The sequence below is a fragment of the Neolamprologus brichardi genome, chromosome 20, assembly GCF_056152115.1.
Source record: "Neolamprologus brichardi isolate AB-2024 chromosome 20, ASM5615211v1, whole genome shotgun sequence".
NCBI classification, from domain to species: domain Eukaryota; kingdom Metazoa; phylum Chordata; class Actinopteri; order Cichliformes; family Cichlidae; genus Neolamprologus; species Neolamprologus brichardi.
Genome location: NC_142123.1, coordinates 9032053 through 9055000, shown reverse-complemented (window position 1 = coordinate 9055000; position 22948 = coordinate 9032053). Strand labels below are relative to the sequence as shown.

General features: G+C 41.8%; 1 protein-coding gene across 4 annotated transcripts in view; it reads right to left on the bottom strand.

The window, feature by feature from the left end:
- bsna (bassoon presynaptic cytomatrix protein a) overlaps nucleotides 1–22948 on the bottom strand; it is a 127417-nt gene that overhangs the window by 11130 nt on the left and 93339 nt on the right. For 2 of the 4 annotated variants that reach the window (XM_006785378.3, XM_087834437.1), the window contains exons 5-15: nucleotides 21603–21773; nucleotides 19551–19801; nucleotides 18188–19118; nucleotides 11422–13915; nucleotides 10055–10552; nucleotides 8392–8738; nucleotides 3512–3605; nucleotides 1634–1765; nucleotides 1360–1415; nucleotides 357–486; nucleotides 38–131 (exon numbers count right to left, since the gene is read on the bottom strand). In XM_006785378.3, coding sequence (XP_006785441.3) covers nucleotides 1375–1415; nucleotides 1634–1765; nucleotides 3512–3605; nucleotides 8392–8738; nucleotides 10055–10552; nucleotides 11422–13915; nucleotides 18188–19118; nucleotides 19551–19801; nucleotides 21603–21773 — 4959 coding nt within the window. In that variant the 3' untranslated portion in view covers nucleotides 38–131; nucleotides 357–486; nucleotides 1360–1374. The remainder of the gene's footprint in view (nucleotides 1–37; nucleotides 132–356; nucleotides 487–1359; nucleotides 1416–1633; nucleotides 1766–3511; nucleotides 3606–8391; nucleotides 8739–10054; nucleotides 10553–11421; nucleotides 13916–18187; nucleotides 19119–19550; nucleotides 19802–21602; nucleotides 21774–22948) is intronic. The other 2 variants (XM_006785380.3, XM_006785379.3) reach the window with 2 other exon arrangements.

Below are 22948 nucleotides of genomic sequence, written 5' to 3'. Positions count from 1 at the left end.
TTGATGGATCAGTTAGGTAAAGTAAAAAGTAACTCACTGTCTGGCCTGTCAGAGAGAGCGGTGTATTCTCTCTGCCAGTGCGTGCTCAAGCTGGTAACATGAAGCATCCAGAGGATTTCAGTCCTTGTCGGCTTCAAGAGGAAGCAGGAGTATTTTAGGCATCTTACAAAGTACATTATATTGTATGTACAGGGATTTTTTTTTAGTCTTTGCACATTTGTCACACTTACATGTTTTAGATCATGAAATAAATTGTAATATCAGACAATGTTAACCTGAGTTCGAGAGGTCAAATGCACTGCAATTTCAGAAAACACCAGCAGAAAGTTTAAGCTTTGTGAGTGTTGAGTACTCACCAGTTTGCTCAGCTCTCCTCTCTGTTCCCCGCTCTCTCTCTCTCCTTTCTCTCTCTCTTTTAGTAAAATAAAAGCAGGGGTAACGCAACAGGTTTTTCTGGTATGAGGCCTCATGGCTGTTTGAATAGTCCTGCAGACACACAAATATTCACTTTGAAAAGTCAGCATATCAAATTGCTAGTGCTACAAAAAGCAGTACATTAGCTTAAAAATCCTTCAGCAGGAGAAATTATGCACTGGTGTCTGCAGTACATACAAATGCAGAAATAATTTTAAAACAAATACTATCTCTTCCAAATCAGTTGTCTCAAGTCTACAGCTCCGGTGGTCGTAGTGAGCGCAGCATATGTACATTCAGCTGATAACCTGCTGCGTACACAAACAGCCTGTGTGATGCAAACTGTGGGTCATAGTAGCAATTAGCTGTCATTGTCACTGTTAAATTCTCACCCTGCTTTCACAGAGCAGCAAGAGGACCAAATATAAATTAGCACTAACACAACGGCACTGAGACACAGACACACTGCTCACACACTGGTTCATGAACACACTGGCTGTTCTGTGTAAAACCATTACCGCCCACTCCCCACAGCCTACAAGAGTCAACACATAACATGCTCCAGCTAGCTGTCAAAATCCCACCAGACTTTGAACTAGCAGCATCTTGCAGAGTTATTTTTATACCTAATGTCTGAGATGCACTCGTCCACTGAAGACAAGGAGAAATCTTTCCAGGTCTTTGTACATGAATCACTGACCAAAAATACAACTGCTGTCTGATTGTGTTGTACTATGACAATCAAGAAAAGCGTGCTATTTTTGTTATTCTTTTTTTCTGTCTGTGCTTTTTATAAAATTAACTGTGCCGCGACAGGACAATAAATGAAAGAGAAATTCTATTATTTACATCTTTTATACATTATCTGCTTTATCTTATGGATGTGTGTCTTTGTAAAGAGCATATAGGAATGAATAGGAGCAAAAAGAAAAGGGAGAAAAATACCTTAATCTTAGCACCTCAGAAGAAAGAGGTGAACTTCTTGCCAAAACCAGAGATCGCTGGAGGAAAGTGGACAAAAACAGGGGGTTAGATGAATGTTGCAGATTTCTCTGTGGCTTATTGAGCAATAAAGTAACATTGAGTTGTAAAAGTTTCTTTTTTCTAACAGTTATTTATACTTTATTATCCTTTTTATCGTAATCAGTTCAGTACTAGATTACAACCAATTTTATTTTTAATGCGCGCTCTCTGTTTTCTGCTGATTCATTGGCGTTACCTTCTCCCAGTTTGCCAGCCTGCTCGGCAGCTCCTCCAGGCAGGATCTTGGAAAACATGCCTTCTCCTTCCATGCCCGGCTGACCTGCTGCAGCACTGCCAATACCACCAGGTCTAGGAGCAGCTTTGGAGCCTGGACAGAAATACAGCGAGTGGAAGAAAGGGAGAGGATGATGGGATGTGGGAGAGGAAACGTGGCCAGAGACAAAAATACGGAAGAAGACTGAGAGTAGCGGAGTATTTGTCCAGATTTCATATTCGGTGGCACCTGTTAGCAAATATGAATTTTATGATGGGATCTGGTGTCCGGTGTTGTGTGTCTATTCACCAAGCTTTAAAAATTAGGGCAGTCGAAGAACTGCATCGCTCATCAGTTGCCTTGTTCTGCCCTTTAAGTTTGCTGATTTATTTGATTTATTTGCTTGCCTGCAGCCGTTCTTTGGTCATTAGGTCCCCTCGGATAGACCTACATCGGCTTCCTGTTTGCTGATTTCCTTCCTTAAGAAAAATTTGCTTCATCCCATTTTCAGCTGGATCTTCTATCTACTCATTCGTTGAAATGTTTAAATAATTGATTTTCCAACAAAATGGCAATTTCACAAAAATATTAATTAGACTTTGATGTTCTGCCCCAAAACAGCACCAATCCAGGTGCTATTTTTAATTCTTCTTCTTTCGGTTTCCCTTTTACGGATCACCACAGCGGATTATCAGCCTATCCTCCATCTCACCCTATCCTTATCATACTGTTCTTTCACACCAACATGTCCTTCCTTCCTACATCCATGAATCTTCTACGTGATCGTCCTGTATATCCACTAACCCTCCTCTGCACATGTCCAAACCGTCTTGCTCAACCTGAGCTGTCCCTCTGATGTACTTGTCCCTCCTGATTAGTCCCAATGAAAATCTTAGCATATTCAGATCGGCCACTCCAACTCGGCCTCCTGTCTTTGTGTCCAAGCTACTGTGTCCAAACCACAGATCATAGCAGGTCATAGTGGCTCCACCCACTTTCTATTGCTTTGGCTGGTTGACCCCAGGTATTTAAACTTTCACCTTCACTACCTCTACTCCTGGAATCTTCCCATCACAACCCTATATTGTGTCTTGCTTCTTCTGGCTTTCAGTCTCCTCTACAGTGTGCACCTCCACCTCTACACACTCTTCTTCCTGCTCCCTACTCTCACTACAAATCACAGTGTCATCAGCAAACATGACTCCAGTGTCAGCTCATCTGTTAAGCTGTCCATCACCACTTCATTATAATGTTTTGTAAGGTTATTTCTAAAAAAGAAAAATGTGAATTTTCTGAATTTAAAGTTGAGCAATTAGATTCACATGATTGGACTAAAAATTAATGATTAAAAATGAAGATTTTTAAAAAAAATCTTTCACTGTCCCTCAATTTATCCATGTATGAAACAAGTTAGATTAGCTGCTCTCCCTTTAAGGTCATCCTCTCTTCAGTATAAAGACAGAAGGAAAACAACTGTCTGTAACCAAGTTTTAAGGGCAGCGACCTCAAACTAATGATCAATTCAGTATTGATTCATTTTAATAGAAAGTTACTAAAAATGTTAGAAAGGGGTAAAAAAAAGCATAGATATTATTTTGCGAGATGAAGATTAACACAAATACTACTATACTATTACCTAACTAACACATTATGTCGTGACTTGGCATATTCATGAGGAATTACTGCCATGGAGTGACAGCCCTCCTGTGTGTTTTTCCACTGTTGGATTATCTGCAGATTAATCTCAGATTAGATGAAAGAGCGCGCAGTGGTTACATAATTCAGACATAGTGGGAAGCAGTTGGCAAGTCGTGGAATTTTGGGATTCTGTGTGTTTTGTGTGTGATGAGTGTACAGTACCTATGCCTGTGAGCGGGGGCTGGGCAGTCTTTGAGGCCAAGACAGGTGCTGCTTTTGCTCCAATAGCTGTTGCTGGAGGTGTGTCGATCTTGGGCTGGAGGCAGAGAGAGATGGAGAGAGGGGGAGAGAAAAGGGTCAAAGTTGATCCATTTAGAAATACAGACATCCCATGTTTACCTTCTTTTCACTACAAAAAGGTTGGAAATAGAAGACAGTCAGGGAAAAATCTCTGTCATGTATTCACATCTCTGATGGCAGACAGGAATTGGAGGAATGTGGGATTTAGTTCTGTTTACTCGAATAAAACTTGAATGAATGAGTGAGACAATACGAGATAAAAAGAGAAGAAGACAGCTGAAGTGATAGATAAGAGACGGAGAGACAGAAGCAAGACTGGAGAGAAAGCTGCTCCCTTATTGTGTTGTATTGTGACAGCTCACTGAATGATGACTGACTGAATGATGACTTTCAACACTGTCAAGTGTCAGTCTGAGGGTTTTCTCTTGAAAAAGATGGAATCTATTCTGTTAAGTGAGGTTGATTCACAAACCCAGAAGAAGAAAAAAGGGAAAAAAAACATATCTACAGAGTCAATGCACCCTGACATTGGTTGTTAAAGTCTCTGGAGCCCTCCTGGGGGAAAAGAGCACTCTTTTGTACTAATTTGAACTGTCCCTTTTTTAAGGGGACAAATGGACTAAAACCACGCAATGGAGCTTTTTCTTTAACTTCTCACCCTGACACACTGATCAGACGTAACATTATGACCAATCAATCAATCATCAATGACAGGTAAATACTAATAATTAATAACTATCTCTTCATCGTGGGACTTGTTAATATTAGGGTGCAGGTGAGCATTTTGTCTTCAAAGTTGACGCGTTAGAAGCAGGAAAAAACGGCAAGAGTAAGGATTTTATTGAATTTAACAAGAGACAAAATGTGATGGCTAGACGACCAAGTCAGAGCATCTCCACAGCTGCAGCTCTTGTGGGGTTGTTCCGGTCTGCAGTGGTCAGTATCTATCAGAAGTGGTCCCAGGAAGGGACAGTGGTGAACCTGTGACATGGTCAAGGGCAGCCAAGGCTGACAGATGCATGTGGGGAGCAAAGGCTGGCCCGTGTTGTCCAATCTGATGCTGGTTCTGATAGAAAGGCTCAGAATACACAGTGCATTGCAGTTTGTTGTCTATGTTGCTGCACAATCACAGACCAGTCAACTGACCCCTGTCCACCACTGAAAGAACCATCAATGGACACGTGATCTCACAACTGGCCCACAGAACAATGGAAGAAGTTTGCTGGCTCAGTCTGATGAATCATGTTTTCTTTGACATCACATGGATGACTGAATGCGTGTTCGTCGCTTCACAAGGGAACACGTGGCACAAGGATGGACTTTGGGACGAAGACAAACTGGTGGAGTAAGTGTAAAGCTTTGTGCAATGTTCTCCTGGGAAACTCTGGGTCCTGCCATTCACCTGGATGTTATTCCCTGATGGCTGTTGCCTCTTTCAGCACGATATTGCACCGTGCCTCAAAGTAAAAATGGTTCAGGTATAGTTTGAAGACCACAACAAGTTTGCGGTGTTGACTTGACCTCCAAAATCCCCAAATCTAAATCCAATCAAGCATCTGTGGGATGTGCTAGACAAAACAAGTTCGATCCATGGAGGCCCCACCTCACAACTTACTGCACTTAAAGGATCTGTTGCTAACATCTTGGTGTCAGATACACACACAACGAGAGATGGGCAGTAACGCGTTAATCCGATTACTTTTTTCAAGTAACGAGTAAAGTAAGCGATTACTATTGAAAAAACGGTAATTAGATTACCGTTACTTTCCCGTAGGAACGCTGCGTTACTGCAACCGTGATTTTCTTGCGAGAATGTCTCATGACAGTGACATAAGCGAGTGCCACGTTGGTGACAACAGCTGTGTGCAGATCAACAATGGATCATATATCGAGTGCGGGAGAGAGTATGACCAGGCAGCGTTTAAAGCATGGAAGTACTGACCTTATTTTGAGTTTGATTCCGTAAAAAGTGACAAAAACATTAGTGTCCGTTGTGCGTGGGAAGAAAACTTCTTTTTACAGCGAAAAAAAACCCTAAACTTCCAAACAAGCACCGAGTAGCTACGACGTAATGAGAAACTCACAGAGAAACTGCGGTATCCTTCCACTGACCGCTGCGGCACACCTGCACCAGGATAAACCTCTGCCTACTCTACTCCTGCTTTACAGGTGAAAATAGAGCAAAAGGACCGCTAATCTTTGACTTTATTTATTTTCTGCTGTGTTTTACTTGCATCTGAAAGAGTGAGTGTAAACACAAAAAAATATATATATATATATATTATGTGCTGGAATGTGCAGAAAATAGGTTTAAATGTTAAACTAATTTCTTCCAGTCAGAGAATGGTGCATATAATTAAAATTTTGCTTCATGCATAAAGTTAAAAGATTAAAACTAACAAAACAAGTTTTATTAGAGACTTTTCCATTTGATTACATTTTGTATGATGGATTATGTAGAAAAAGTAGAATTGGGCTGAAAGATCTATCGCTTTATCACCTATTCAGGTTGTAAATCATGTTTTTAAAAAGTAACTAAGTAACTAAGTAATTAATTACTTTTGAAAATAAGTAATCAGTAAAGTAACGGGATTACTTTTTTGGGGAAGTAATCAGTAATTAATTACTGATTACTTTTTTCAAGTAACTTGAACACACACACACAACACACCTTCAGGGGTACCTTGACAGGGTCAGGGCTGTTTAGGCAGCAAATGGGGAACCAACGCAATATTAGAGAGGTGGTCATAATGTTATGCCTGATCAGTGTGTTTGATACTTTTAAAACCCCTGGAAAGAATTACTACTAACTACCAAAGTAAAGTTTTATATAAAAATGCTTCATTTCATTTCATTTCTTTTCATTTTTTTTATCTTGAGTTCTGATGTTGCTGTCAATCAAATCCATATTTAATCCATTTATTCCCTTGGCACTCATCTATGTGACACAAAGTTGCCAGTACTGGAGCTGAAAGGTTCAGTTGATTTATTTGAATCTGCTGTGTCATTGTGAGCAGTTTGAAAGTTTCTGTGCTGTTGTGTCCCTCTCCCTCAAACCCCCACCCCGACACCCCACTGCTCTGCATTCAACATCTGAGAACTAAATGGACAATGGCCTCAGGCAAGATACACACCAGACCATTTCTGATATCCATCACAGTAACAGCTTGGATTATCTGAACACAGGAAATATGAACCAGTGTTTGGATCCCTGTCATTTTTATCTTTTATGATAGACTGGCTCCTCTGTTTTCTGTAAACTGTGTGTGTGCGATTTATTTAAAGCTACTATTTAAAGCAATCCATAAATAAACCTGACTTCAAAGACAGTGGACTGTTATTTTTAATCCCAAAATATGCTGCATCATTTCCATTTCATTTTTTTTGCTGCTGCAGAACATAGGTGATGCATAATGGTGCACAATGCAGCATACAGAATTTCATTATTTACAGCCACTTAATCAATGCTTTTTAATTACATAATGGACCCAACATAAGAGTGCAAGTGAATGAGTTCACACGCTGAATAATTATCATACCGCAATTTTTTTTGTTTTGTTTATGGTTTCCTGTCAGAAGCATTTGCAAAACCCATCCCTGCATAATTTTGCATCAGATTTTAAGAACAATTTCACTTTTCTTTTTTCCTGCTGACTTTATACTAATGTACCAAAATGAAAATCATGAACACCATTCAGCTCTGTAAGCACATTATGAATGATTCTGGGGTAGTAATAACCGGCACGGTGACAGTGGCTTTGTGAGCTTGAAAGTCATTCATATATTTACTAAAGATTGAATGAAGAGAATCTCTGAGCTATCTCAGGTTTTGGGTTAAATGTCAGAGTGAGATTTTTTTGCTTCAGCTAGAACAGCGGTCCCCAACCCCCGGGCCTCGGACCGGTACCGGTCCGTGAGTCGTTTGGTACCGGGCTGCGAGAGTAGAGGCTCAGGTGTGAAATGTATGGTTTTCAGGGTTTTTATCGGTTTTCAGCGTTATTTTGTTATCGTTTTTATTGTTAACTTGGTTTTCCTGGGTGTTTTCACGTGTGTTATGAATAAATCTTCTTTTTTTCGGTACCGGTACTAGTTTTATTTTGTTGTACACCTTAAAGGCCGGTCCGTGAAAATATTGTCGGGCATAAACCGGTCCGTGGCGCAAAAAAGGTTGGGGACCGCTGAGCTAGAAAAATAGATTGACATGGATTTCTGATTATGGAGGAACTGCAGGGTGAGAATAGATTTTTGCAAAGAGACTTTACGAGTGAGAATTTTTTGAGCATCTAGCAGACAGTGAATCAGCTACGCTGCGTTATCAACTGCCTCTCTGTTAATCACAGTGTTAGATAAAACTTGCCAGCAGAGGCGAGGCAGAATTTCAATATACTATCTGAACTGGGAGGAGGACCAGCTCTTATCTCGGGGACTGTGGAGGGACAGTGGAGGATGGAGGAGTGCAAAGGATGAGTGTGGAGACAAGCTGAAAACTGGGAAAAGGTTTATAAGTGAAAGGGCTGGAGGACTAAAACAAAATAAATTGTTACTGTGCAGTAGGATGGCATATGTAATGTGAATATTAAAAGATATTTTTGTAATGGTCATGAAATACTTCTTATGTTACTTCATAAAACCAAAAACCTCCTTTTATGAAATTTTCTTCAAAATGTCGAATAGAAATGTGATTTGAACCATTTGAGTGCACCGAAAGATGCCTATTTTTTATTTTTACCTCATACAGAATAGAAAACAAAACAAGCCTCAAATCCTTAATTAGAAGAGTCATCTTTTCTTTCTGTACTCACAATTGTGGATGTTGTGGTTCCTGTTGGACCTGTCTGCCTGGCTTGGCCCATGGGTCCACCTGCTGGTCCCATCTGCCCCGGTTTGGCCTGGCCCTGTCCCATTCCCATTCCCATTCCCATGCCCATGCCTTGTCCTTGGGCTTGGGGCTGCTGCTGGGAGCTAGTGGTTGTTGCGGCACCGGGCTGCCCTGGTCTGGTTGCTGAAGTCTGGGCTTGCTGCTGGAGTTGAGCCCTCTGTCCCGGAGCCCCATCTGTCTGGGAACCCGGGCCACCTTGCCGTCCTGATCCCGTAGGCCCACCAGCAGATCCCTGAGCCCTAGCAGAGCCACTGCCAGACCTTGAGGAGCCTGAGTGGAAAAAAAGGGTGTTTTTTATAAACAATTTGTGGCTATTGCTTGAAAATGGACTCCTCTTGCCAATAAAAAAAACAGGGCATTAATTCAGCACTGATTTTTTCTGCAGCTACTGCCTGAAGGCCTGTAACTGTTGTCAAAACTGAAGGAATGATTGGCAGCTGAAAGGATTCAGTCAACACATCTTTGACCTTTGCATCATCTGTTTCTTGTCTTGTGCACACATTTCCAAGTCGGTTATGCAAGTTAGATGATTTCCGCTACCATCTTCCACAGAGAAAGTTATGCTTTTATAAAACCAAAACTACAATGTACTGATAAAAGAAGCGGCTTACTCTGGCTTTCCCTTATAAAGTACTTTCAGATTTTATTACAGTGTAATAGTAACTGACAGGAAACACAGGCATGAGATGATGACACACAACAATGTTGTGAGCATAGATGAAAGCAGTGATTTAATGACTGCAGTGCTAAGAAAACAGCCATGGTGCTGCCTGCAGATAACACATTTCTTGGAAAATAGTTAATTAGAAAATGTTGATCCCTGGGGGAATATATGAGTGTAAAAAAAGCATCAAACACAATTTGAACAACAGGGGTTATTAAATACTTCTACCTAAGACTTAAATGATTTAAAAAAGAACACGGTATTAACTCCAGTGCCTGCTGTAGTTTCATTTTTTAAGACACATTAATAAAAGTGACACAATCATGTGTTCAGTATTAAGATTAAGCTCATGGATCAGCATTGTTAGATCAGACACTAAAAACAAGAAACAAGCTTCATTAGTTAGGAATATATAATAGTGCAGGTGCTACTATGAAAAAGTTTTGAGATTTATGGCAAAAAGCAATATAAGTGTTTTTTTTATTTTGAACTAAAGTAACTGAAACATACTTCAGTCTAATCTATATCGCCCACATAATCAGAATCCGAATGAGATCTAATGCTGTTGTTCTCAGGAAAAGGACTTTTAGTTGATGCATCTTTTACTGCTTCTTCATTGTCTTTCATTATAAAGACAATGACATTATAACGTAGTGTGTAATATAACATTCAATAATATATAATTGCTTTCAATTCTCAGATAAATGTGTAGTTAATTAGAAAACATAAATCAATTGAACAGTCAGTCCAATAATCACATAATCAATAACTTAGATAAACTCTTTCTAGTCTGTACAATATTTTGCAATATACTTAAGTCAACGGGTTTCGAATACACTGTAATTAACCTACACATTGAGGTATAAAGTACAAAGACTGCGCTCTAATCATGTTTGGCAAGAGATTCAACATTCGTATGTACCTGGTGGCTGCCCCTGCATGTCCACTGGACCCTGGGACTTGCTACGTGAAGACCTGTGTGGGTCGCCCTGTCTGGAGGAACGCTGGCCATGATGATGCCCAGATGAGTCGCGGGAGTAGTCGGAAGAGTGGTACCCACCGGATCTTGAGTCAACACGTCTTCCGGAAGATGAAGATCTTCCTGAGGGATCATGGCGCATAGATGGGTCTTTGGGGTGCCCCTTAGAGGATCTTGAGGACCTAGGCTCATCTGAATGACGTGAGGAGGAAGAATGGCGGCTAGAACTGCCATGGTGTCTATGGTCGCGAGATGATGAGTGTCGCCCTGTGTGGCCATACTCATCTTGGGGCCACAGGTCCTCCTCAGGAGGCTCATCATAATCATGGTAGGTGTGTTTGACACTGTGCCGGCTCCTCCCAGTGTGGCTGCTACCGTAGTGACGAGAACTGGAGCGTGGCTTCTCAAACCAGTCGGTTTCTTCTTGGCCCAGATGGTAGGCTTTGGAAACCGAGAGCAGATCACAGTCAATCTCCATGTCGTTCGGAGACAGCGGCATGCAGGCTGAAAGAAGGAAGAAGGCAGGAAGAAGACCAACCGCATGCAAAAGAAAAGAGTGGGTAGGGGTAGACACAGAAAGAAGGGCAGAAAAATAAAAATAAAAGTTTTACATCCATGCACTTAACACTTAAAACATATAAACTTCACACAATACAAGACAATATTACCAGAATAAAACAAACACTGCAAAACTGTCTGCTTTGGCTGCTGTTTTTGTGTTCCTTTCAAAATTAAAAGCCGGTGACAGAGGAGGACAGATATCCTGCACAAAGACACTGTATAACTGCTCTGGCAAGACAAAGCAGGTATATAAAACAGTCAACCTCTATTTAATTGCTGATTTGAGACAATAACACCTCTTTGACGGAATAAATATCAAACCTATAGGGGGGGACTGTTTTGCAGTGTAGATCCAAACACATGTAAAAACATAAGTAAAGATAAAAACCTGTAAAGAAAAAACAATGCATTTGTGTCGTGCAAAGACCTTTCAAGTGAATCAGAGTGTAGCGAATGACGAAAACGACCACGCCGAAGAACCATGCGAGTTTGGAACAGACAGACGACTGGACGGACAGGCGGAAGGACGGACAGGCAGGCAGACAGACAGACAGCAGTCCACTGATACGAGAGCTCCGAGTGACTCTCAGGATGACGAAAACATTAGCATGCAACAGCTATATCTGTCTCTTTTTTACTTTCTTTTTCTTTGCTAAGCCTAGCCTTTGGGTGGGTGGGGGACGTTTAGATAAACGTTGGGAGCAGTAGAAGGTAGTGAGACTGTGTGGGATTTCATCTCCCACAATTACCTTCGCTGTCTGACACAGCGCAATGATAATCGTCTATAAAGTATGTATCATCCGATTTGTAGACGTGTGTCCGGGGAAGGTCCCTTATGTGGTCTTGAACATCTGGCAGCGAGTGACTGGAACCATAATGGCCATAATAGTATTTATATCTACCGCTGTGACTGTCATACGGGTCGGGACCTAAACTTGACGATCGCCCAGAACCCATGAACCTCCCCAAAGGACTCAGGGGACTCTCCTCTTCAGAGTATTGTCGGGTTGGATGGCGCCCCCTGTAGCCAGATCGATAGGAGCGGTCGTCCCTCTCATAGGATCGGCTGCGATACCCGGAGTAGTCCCTGGCTGAGATCTTGTCCATGCCGTAGCCAGTGGAGCGGGAACGGCCAGTGGAGGTGTAGTAAATTCGATCGTCCTCATCCACCGTCATACCATAGTATCGACTACCATGAGTGGTGCCACTGCCACTGTCGTAAGCACTCCTCTTAAAACCATAATCCTCGATCAGCTGGCGTCCTCGAATGTGAGAGGAGGGGTAAGCCGCACCTGTCACTGAGGAATAGGAGGCCAGGTCTGCCTCCACATCCCGTGCCTCCTCAATCGGGGAAAACTTGGAGATTTTTTGCTCCATACTCCCCAGCTTCCTGTGCTTGCTGCGCTTGGATGACATGACAGCAGGAGCCAGAAGGGTTCTGGAGGACGGTGAAGGTTTCTGTACCCCAGAGCGGATGCTGCCATGTTTGTAGTCGAAGTCATAGAAATAGGGGGATCCCCCACCCATGCTAGCGCTGCTGCTGCCCCCTAGAGGTCCGTGCCTGTAGCTGCTCTTACCCCTGCCATGGTGGTCGTACAGCTCTTCCTGCATCGCTGCTTCCTCCTCGGGTGCCCTGCCATAAGGGGAGCTGCCAGTTCCCCCACGCGTCGTGCCAGTGGTGCTGCTGTGGCTGTGGATGTCGCCCGGGTAACGCCCACTGCCGCCATGATGCATCATGTCCCCTGTCATCGTGCCCAGCCCATCTTTTGCCGTCAGCTCGCTAACATCATCTATCATCATGTAGTTCCTTGGAATGTTTTGCTCTAAACCAGGAGCCCCATACATCCCATCTGCTGTGCTGTAGGTGGAAGGACTGTCTACAGAGTGCCCGTAGGCATTGGACACAGTGGAAGTATACTGTCCATATGAGCTGGCTGTGGTGGTGGTGTAGCCATAAGTATTAGCAGTAGTTGTGGTATACTGGCCATATGAACTTGTGGTAGTGGAAGTATATTGGCCATATGTACTGGGGGGCATTGTTGAGTACCCACCGTAGCTGCTGGACACTGGTGCTGACCCATAGGGCCCATACGAGCTTGCCATGGTTGTTGCTCCAGTGTACTGAGCATAGGATGGGGCTCCACTGGAATAGGTAGCATCCTGAGCCGTAGTGGTAACCACAACAGTAGGGTTGCTAATAGTCTCATAGTTGGTGGGCATCTTGTGCTCTAGATCGGCCAATGAAGTCTGCCTCGGTCTTCCTGGATGAACTGTGAGGATATCAGCTTGGGGCTGACCAGGGTATGGTGTGGTCTGGCTGGGGTAGGAGGACACAGCGCTGGGATAGGGTGAGCTGTGGGTGGGGTATGGTGGCTGACCGGGTGGTGCTGGCCCAAAACCTGTATGCCCTGGCTGAGGCTGAGGCTGAGGTGCAGCTGGTAACCCCATGTCTGTCTGGGGGTATGGGGGCTGAGTTTGGGGGTAGGTGTGAGAAGGATATGAGGTTTGAGGTTGATAGGTAGGTCCAGGAGGGGGAGCATGGGTTTGAAGGGGAGTGGGTTGTGGCAGTGCCTGTGACTGTGACACTGTTGGGTAGGGAGGCTGGTTGAATGTTGCAGACTGGTATGGTACACTTGGTTGCTGAGATGGAGCTGCTGGTTGGCTTTGGGGGTACTGACAAGAAAGGAAGGATGAGGTGGGTGGGTATTGGGCTGCGGTGTTGAGGTCACTGGTGAACTGGCTGAGAGGGGCGGTGCTTGGTCTGGTTGTTAGTAGCCCATTACTCTCATGTGACGCAGCTGCAGCTGCTAAACGTAAGTTATTCAACTCACTATCAGACATATAGTCCCTGGTGTCCCCCATACACCTCAGGTAGGCAATATCCCTTCTCTCCCTCTCCTTGACCAATGTCTCCTTCCTTTGGTGGATCCCCAGCTCAAGGTATCTCAGCTTAGCATCAATTTCTTTCTCTTCTTCCTCTAGTTCAGCTTGCTGCTTTCTCAGCTTGGTTGACTCTTGCTCCACGGCCTTGAGCTCATGGGTGAGGTCTTTGAGGAGGCTGGCTTTCGCAGCCAGGCCAGACCTGGAGCTGGGCTTGAGGCTGGGCACGGAGGGCAGGTAGACCTGTTGGAGGGCTGGTGTCATCATGGGCAGGTGAGCTGATGTAACAGTCTCGTCTGGAGGAGGGCTGGGCAGGGTTCGCTTGACCTTGCGGAGCAGTGAGCTCTGCTGTAGGGCTGCCAGCTGGAGAGAGAGAGACAGAAAAGAGAGAAAGAAAGAAAGAGAGACGGGGGAAGGAGTGGAAGAGGAGAAGAATATGGAGGGGATTGGTGATGTAAAACATCAGATGTGGGGAATGAGGAGATCAGTGTGATAACAGTGGTTAGGAAGATCAATGGAATAGGAATGGGGGATGGAGAAATGGGAGGTGCGTGTGTGTTGGGGGGGTAAGTGAGAATTTGAGATGAACATGGCGAGGTATGGATAATGGGGAAAATCAATAGCAAAGATAGATGAAAAAACAGGTGAAGCAATTAAGCAGAGCAGATAAGTGAGATGTAAAAAGGGTGGAGGAAACAAATAAGGTAAAAAAATAAAATATAATCAGAAAAATAAATTAATGTACAGGGTTATAGGTAAAGGGAGAGAGTTGACGGGAGAGATGACATGCACAAAATATGAGTAGAAGAGGAGGAAGGGAGGAAGAAAAACTCAAAAAGAGAAAAAAAGGGTCAAAGAACAGAAGAAACAAGGAAAGGACGCAACGACAGGGCCATATAAGGGAGACAAAGGAAACACACATAGACAAAAGGACAAGGACAACAGGAAACAAGAGTGGAGTTTGTGTTAGCAGACATACAAAAACAGTGAAATGAGTGGCAACTGTGATAGAGTATTCCATTAATTTAATAGCTACTAATGCAATCAATTTTTTTGACAGTTTTGAGTTGATATTTTCAGAATTTTGGGATTTATACCTTTATGTTAATGTTTTCTTTTCTTTTTTTAAATTCTTATAAAATAATTAGTAATGATGAGACCAGTAAACAAGCTCAAGTTTAACTAAAGGTTGTGGAGACAGCTTGTAGTTTTGTTATGCTAAAATCTATATTCTTCCTTAGAATGCACCATGGAATAACAAAAAACCCAACATAATAAGCATATGAAGTACAGTATAATGAAGCAAATGAATATACTGGAAGATATAGCTGGATTTAAAGGCTGGCTAAATGAACCACCATGGCTTTTACAATTTTCCACTGTAAAATCTACTAAAAATAGAGAACAAAAATTAGGATTATCATTGATTTTTCATTTAGCTGTAAATTTTGACTGCTTAATATTGAATTAATAAAATGATGAATTTGTGTGGGCTTCCCTGTCAAAACCAGTCAATAATGTGACCATCAAAATAATCTGTGTTTATCTTTGTTTTTATACTGTGTGTAAATAATATATCATCCCATTTGTTCCTACCAAACATATATTGAAATTGTAAATAGATCACAGTGTGTTGTGTGTTATTTTTCATTTCAGTCTGTGTGTAGGCGGAAGCATAAAGAGAAATCCCCTCTGGGATCTATTATTTTCACAATCCTAACATGGAGGCAGTGAAAAATACACTATGAAACACTTTTCAAAGGGTCAGAAAATATACTATACAAGAATACAATGATATATATATATGTGTGTGTGTGTGTGTGTGTGTGTGTGTGTGTGTGTGTGTGTGTGTGTGTATAGAGGTACAGTTGGGGTCAGAATGACATTTTAGGGGATGAATGTCATTTTGGAGTTTCTCTTTCTACAAAAGATCTAGACAAAAACCTAAACTTCACCCTGAAAATGAGAGGAAATATCGCTATGAACTGAGAGAGTGCTTACTGCGAAAGAAAATATCCCTGCTTCAAAATCTTAGCCACAAACAAGACTGAAACTTCTAAATCCTTTCTGGAGAAAAGCTTTAGGGTCAGACGAGACAGCTGTTTGGCCGCAATGGCTACAGGTTTGTTTGGGCGAGTAAAATTCAGGAGTTCCAATCTAGGAAAACAGTGCCAACTGCAAAGCATGGTGGTGGTAGCATTATGTTTTGGGGCTGTTTTGCTGCCAGTTGTGCTGGTACATTGCATAAAGTGGATGGAATAATGAAGAAGGAGGACTACCTCCAAATTCTTCAACTTCACCGATGGTTTGATGGTTGATTAACATTAAGCTTCTGGTATGTCCTGTGTCTGAAATTTTTTGGACTATGTTTCGAAACTGGGTCCATGCCAAGAAACCAACCAAATTAAATAAACTATTCTAATTCTGCAAGAGAAAAGTGGTCAGATATCCAGCCAGAATTATGTCAGAAGCTTGTTGATGGTTAAAAAACACATGCAGTCATGATGCAACCAACTGAGGAAGATTCAACCAAATATTATTGGGGGTGTATGTATACTTTTCAATTTTCAGTCCAATTCTTGTTCTCTAAAATTGTGAAAGATGTATGATGTATAATCATTTTACTGAGTTCAACAAAATCAATAAAAGCCCCAACTTATACATTTGCATACATCCATGACTAGTGTATGTAAACTTCTGACCTCAACCGTACATCACAGCATTAAAAAAATAATAACAATAACGCTCACCCATGGGAAAACCAGATGGGTAGTTGTTGTTACCCAAAACAAGTTAAGCAACATCTTTGCCACATTTCAACAGAGTTGAAAGTTGGTTGAAAATTGAGAGGTGAAGAGTTGTTCTTAGGGTATTAGGGTGTGTGTTTTTGGCTTTACTAGGGTAGATTTTACACTCATTGACACCAGCTGTCATTGTTAGGACAATTTGGCTGAAACAGAAGAGTTAAAATACTGTCTCAGTCTGAGCTGCTATTAATAACATAACATAAACTTCAAATAAATGTAATGTACACTAAAGCATTCTTAAGTAATTGCACTTAAGCTCAAAACAGTCCTGAGATCTACTAGTCCACAGTCTGTGCACGAACATTCTAGTAGCATCTGTATCAAATGTGACTGTTCACATATGTTTTATTGGTCCTTTTTTTAATTCTGTTTTTTTCAGACAACCATTTTACTGTCATGTTGTAGCACAGTGTTTTGTGTGGGGGCATTAATTAATTCCCTAAGCTATTGTTGTTAATTGATTTTCAGGTATGGTTGTTGAGACAATATAGGTAAGTATGTAATGTCCATTTTAAAGAGTTATTGCTCCTGCTATGCGAGCAAGGGAGTTTCTGTTATCATTGAAACAGTTTAAATACAAAGAATGGGTCACAGTTATGGCTTAATGTTTTTGTTTTTTACTCTTCAAACCCCAGTTAAATAATAGGCGTGGCTGTAGCTCAGGAGGTAGAGCAGGTCAGGCAGCAACTGGAGTGTGAATGTGTGTGAATGTTAGGCAGAAAGCACTTAGGGCATAGAAAAAAAATGTGCTTGTATGAATGGGTCTGAATTGGTGAATGAGGCATGTTGTATAAAGTGCTTTGAGTGTTCAGGTAGAGTAGAGAAGCGCTATATAAGAACCAGTCCATTTACCATAATATGTAAATTGTTGAAACAGCATAGACCTTTATCAATTTAGTCGGAGATAAACTGAAGTTTTGTAGTTTGATAACATTTAGTTAGTTTGTGGGCAAGCTGCTAGGCTCTTTATCAGTTTTTAAAATCAAGGCCCAGAGTAACTCAAGAGACCTCAATAATAGAGCACACTTTGACTTTGCATGCCAGCTACTGCTGAGGTGTTACTGGTTTCAAACAGAAGATGAGGTCATAAAACTACAAAACAATAACAAAATCTGAAAAATAATCTAACAAAGGGAATTACTCATCATAGCATCCACATGAAACATTCATAGCACTCAGAAAATGAAAACAAGGGCAACATCGAATGAAAGAAATGGCTTCAAAGTTACACAGAGGTCATTCAGTATTAATGCCCTTGCTAGGTTTTGACTCAAATAAACAATATAAAACTGAGCCTGTTGTTGAGTGCAACATTATTGAATGTGCTAACTGCAAGAGTTTAAAATGTATCAATTTATTTATTAATTGTTAAAAATATTTTTCCACTTTTTTAGTCTATCATTTGATTTTACTGTTTTATATGCGGCTTATAAATCTCTTCACTCTGAATTAAAATATGAATGTAGCATGAAGGATGTAACATATGAAAAGTAATAAATAGTAAAACAAACTTTACATCTTTTGGATACTACTGTAAGCTTTGCATACAGAATCATCATCTGTGCATTGCTTTATTTTCAGCTAAAAAGTTGAAATAACAGGATTTAATGTTCATCCCACTTTCTTTTCAACTAAAACTTTGACAAAATTTTAGATAATTTTGTGTGAAAGTTAACCAGTGCTGTCATTTTTCCTATAAAATTTGTTCTTTTTTTAACAATATCCAGTGATATTTTAGGTTATCTAGACTGTATCCATCTGAATAACATCATTAACTATAAATTTAAATGGATTTTAGTGTATGTCACCATGGTTTGAATGGCTTTACCTGGTTCTGAAGTGCTTGTTGTTGATACAGGGACAACCTGGCCTTCGTGTGCTCATCTGTGGTGGGGCTTAGAGGCTTGGGATCTGACATTGACCTCTGAGTGCTCTTGATGGGTCGGGGCACAGAGGGGTGTCGCTGGGGAGATTCGGCTGTGTAGGACTTCTGCTGAGGTGTTACGTGGGCCTTGTTCAGTCGCTCGCTTGACAGAGAAGTCTCTATGAGGCGGTGAGGGGACACCGGAGAGACCGGAGAGTAGAGGACTTGTGGAGATTTGGGGGCTGTTTGCTGCTGGCGAATGATGCTGGAGATCGATTCATTGTGGAGATGGTTGTGAGGCTGGTAATTAATGTCGAGTGGGTCAGGGCGTCGTCGCTCAAATTTGGCAGCATTTGCAGCAATCTGCTGCTGGCGTTGGTGGGTGAGAAGGTCAGAACCTGACTGTTGTGTGCCAGTACCGGCAGAGGACGAATATGGACTGACTGTGGTTGGTACGCTTAGCTGTGGAGCTACAACTCCCTGTGACTGGGCTTCTGGATCAGTCTGGCAAGCTAGAGATTGTCCTTTTTGAGTTCGCTCTGGTCCAGAGATATAGTGCACAATCTCTACTTTGTTAGGGTCTGGTACTGTCACATGGATTGCTGGGGAGACTCTTCCTAGGTGCTCCACTTCCGTCTGGCAAGACATTTCCCTGATTGTTTGAACGCCAATATTGGAGGAAACCATCTTAGTTTTGTCAGTTTTGGTATCAGTAGCTAAGGTGGCTGTAGTGGCAGTGCTGCTGCCAGCTGCACTGGACTCAGAGTGCCTTGAGAAACGCGAGCGCCTTCGGCGGACCGGATGCTCTGTCTCAGCCTTGTCCTCGTCATCATCCGTCTGGACAGAGCAGTCAACGCTGCGACCACGCCTCCTGGTGCGATGACGCATCATGTACCTGGCGATGGAGAAAATACACAAAAAACAAAAAATAAAGAAGTATATTTAGGTTGCTGTCAGGTAATTTTGTAAATCTACTGGCATTATAGGGTATGAAAAAGTGATAACTACAATGCAATAAAATGCTATGAATATAAATTGTTAACACAAACATTTATCCTCATCCTTTCTGAGTGTGAACTTTTTTTATGTTAGTATGCTACTGTATATACTATTGTTCCAACCTTTCCTTCAAGTGATTGATTTATTCTACATGGCATTATTCATAAAATATTAATAAAACCTGTTTCTCCTTGGGTCTTAAATTTAATTACAGACACGTGAAGTAAATTGCAAGGCTATTAAAATAACCTTTGCCTATATACACACAGTTTCACCTCTTACACCCCTCCTCTTTCCCAGTCACTCCATACACTCACACACTGTTTACCTCTCCTCTCCATCTTCATCGTCAGTCTGCACACAGCTATCCACAATCCTGCGGGGGGAGCCGTAGAACACCACACCATCTCCATCCAAGCTATCTCTAGTCAGTCTGCTCAGGGAGCTGTGTTTTCTCATGTTGGTCCTGGCCTCCATTTGCTCCTCCTGGCTCCTCAGGCACATCTCTGACGAGGAGTTGGGCAGAGAACGGGAGCCCATATGAGAGTCTGCGTAGGGGTGCATCGGCTGTCCGTCCAGCTGTACAAAAAAACATGGTGTTTTAATATTGCTATAAAGCAGTGATTCAAATCAGAACGACAAGGTTGTGTAGCTGCATTCACAAACACATTTCTTCAAGATAAAAAGGTACACATACAGTGGGGCAAAAAAGTATTTAGTCATTGTGCAAGTTCCCCCACTTAAAATGATGACAGAGGTCAGTAACTTGCACCAGAGGTACACTTCAACTGTGAGAGACAGAATGTGAAAAAAAAAAATCCATGAATTCACATGGTAGGATTTGTAAAGAATTTATTCGTAAATCAGGGTGGAAAATAAGTATTTGGTCAATAACAAAAATACAACTCAATACTTTGTAACATAACCTTTGTTGGCAATAACAGAGGTCAAACGTTTACTATAGGTCTTTACCAGGTTTGCACACGCAGTAGCTGGTATTTTGGCCCATTCCTCCATGCAGATCTTCTCAAGAGCAGTGATGTTTTGGGGCTGTCGCCGAGCAACACGGACTTTCAACTCCCGCCACAGATTTTCTATGGGGTTGAGGTCTGGAGACTGGCTAGGCCACTCCAGGACTTTCAAATGCTTCTTACGGAGCCACTCCTTTGTTGCCCGGGCGGTGTGTTTTGGATCATTGTCATGTTGGAAGACCCAGCCTCGTTTCATCTTCAAAGTTCTCACTGATGGAAGGAGGTTTTGGCTCAAAATCTCACGATACTTGGCCCCATTCATTCTGTCCTTAACACGGATCAGTCGTCCTGTCCCCTTGGCAGAAAAACAGCCCCATAGCATGATGTTTCCACCCCCATGCTTCACAGTAGGTATGGTGTTCTTGGGATGCAACTCAGTATTCTTCTTCTTCCAAACACGACGAGTTGAGTTTATACCAAAAAGTTCTACTTTGGTTTCATCTGACCACATGACATTCTCCCAATCCTCTGCTGTATCATCCATGTGCTCTCTGGCAAACTTCAGACGGGCCTGGACATGCACTGGCTTCAGCAGCGGAACACGTCTGGCACTGCGGGATTTGATTCCCTGCCGTTGTAGTGTGTTACTGATGGTGACCTTTGTTACTTTGGTCCCAGCTCTCTGCAGGTCATTCACCAGGTCCCCCCGTGTGGTTCTGGGATCTTTGCTCACCGTTCTCATGATCATTTTGACCCCACGGGATGAGATCTTGCGTGGAGCCCCAGATCGAGGGAGATTATCAGTGGTCTTGTATGTCTTCCATTTTCTGATGATTGCTCCCACAGTTGATTTTTTCACACCAAGCTGCTTGCCTATTGTAGATTCACTCTTCCCAGTCTGGTGCAGGTCTACAATTCTTTTCCTGGTGTCCTTCGAAAGCTCTTTGGTCTTGGCCATGGCGGAGTTTGGAGTCTGACTGTTTGAGGCTGTGGATAGGTGTCTTTTATACAGATGATGAGGTCAAACAGGTGCCATTCATACAGGTAACGAGTGGGGGACAGAAAAGCTTCTTACAGAAGACGTTACAGGTCTGTGAGAGCCAGGGATTTTCCTTGTTTGAGGTGACCAAATACTTATTTTCCACCCTGATTTACGAATAAATTCTTTACAAATCCTACCATGTGAATTCATGGATTTTTTTTTCACATTCTGTCTCTCACAGTTGAAGTGTACCTCTGGTGCAAATTACTGACCTCTGTCATCATTTTAAGTGGGGGAACTTGCACAATCGGTGGCTGACTAAATACTTTTTTGCCCCACTGTATCTGTCTGAATGCAGAGTGTCACATGCATACACAGCTTAAGAGCCAGCTACCAATGTTTTTCATTAACCCCACCCCACCCCCACCTGCATGATCTGGGTGACAGCAGCTGTTTTCTGTCTCTTCTGCTCTTCAAGCTGCTGCTGGAGCTGCTGCTGTAAAGACTGGATCTGATCTAGCTGGGACTTCTGCTGAGCCAGCTGCTCCCGCTGTAGAACAAGTTGTTTCTCACGTTCATGCTGTTGCTGCTGCAGAACCTAAACAAAAAGTGTCGGTGGGGATGGGAAGAGAAAGAAGGACATATGGGCAAAAACACAGACAGAGCGAGATAACAGAACAGAACAGAGCGTGGAGCATAAGAGGGTGGAGAGATGGAATGGGTTGATGAAGGAGAAATTATGAAATAAGCAAAGTGAAGAATAGTACCAGAACAAGATGAAGAAAAAAATTTAAAAACAGAGAAAACAGCGAAAAAGAGCCAAAGTCATGATATCTGCTTTTATTCAGGATGATAAAATTTCTAAAATGTAGCCTAAATCACAAGATTCCCACATGTGAATGTGACATGAAGTCATTCTTGTGCTGATGGATTAGTTTTGACAATGGTTCCAAGTTAGTCAAACTTGTATATACTGCAAAAACCAAGAATGGAGGCGCAACATGAATGAAGTGCAGCATTTACTGGTAATTGCTCTTACCAGTCATACAATGCTCTGCAGAAAATATTTAAGGCATTTCTTTTACTGCTAAAATGACAGGCTGATGCAAATAAGCAGTTAGGGGTTTTTGCTTGCACTGTAAATTATGAGATGCATTTTAAACATTCCAGTTCTAGTTTATTCTCATTAAGGAAGACTTCCACACCTGTTTAACAGACTTAAGTTGAAAGATTTTCAACTGCTTGTTCTATTAAAAAAGAAGAAAATTGTCACATTAGCCCTCAGGTTTATTGTGAAAACATCATTGCAAGGCCAAGAGCTCAGAAAGCAATATATTATAACCAACATGTGTGACTGATTTTCGATAGTTTTGCAATATATTTTGGTTTATTTTGCTTGATTTTTATGATTTTATGCAAATTAGTCCACTGAATGGAACATTTAAACCACTTTTTTGGCCTAAAAATCAAAGTAATAAATGAAACATGAGACTTTATAAACAGGTATCCTTTTCAAACACACATACAACAGACATCAAACAGACACGCAAACATCATGTGCAAAATTTAAAAAACCCCAAACAAACACAGCATGCAAACTCATCATTTATAACTAAGGCTGCATAAAAATATTTATTCAGAAAAAAAGTCATCACCTTTGAACAGAATTTTAGCACTACATTTTAAAGAAATATATTATGGACTTAATGTATCTGATTAACTGGAAATGCTTGTTTAATATACTTTTTAGAAGAACTGCTAAGAGACAGACAT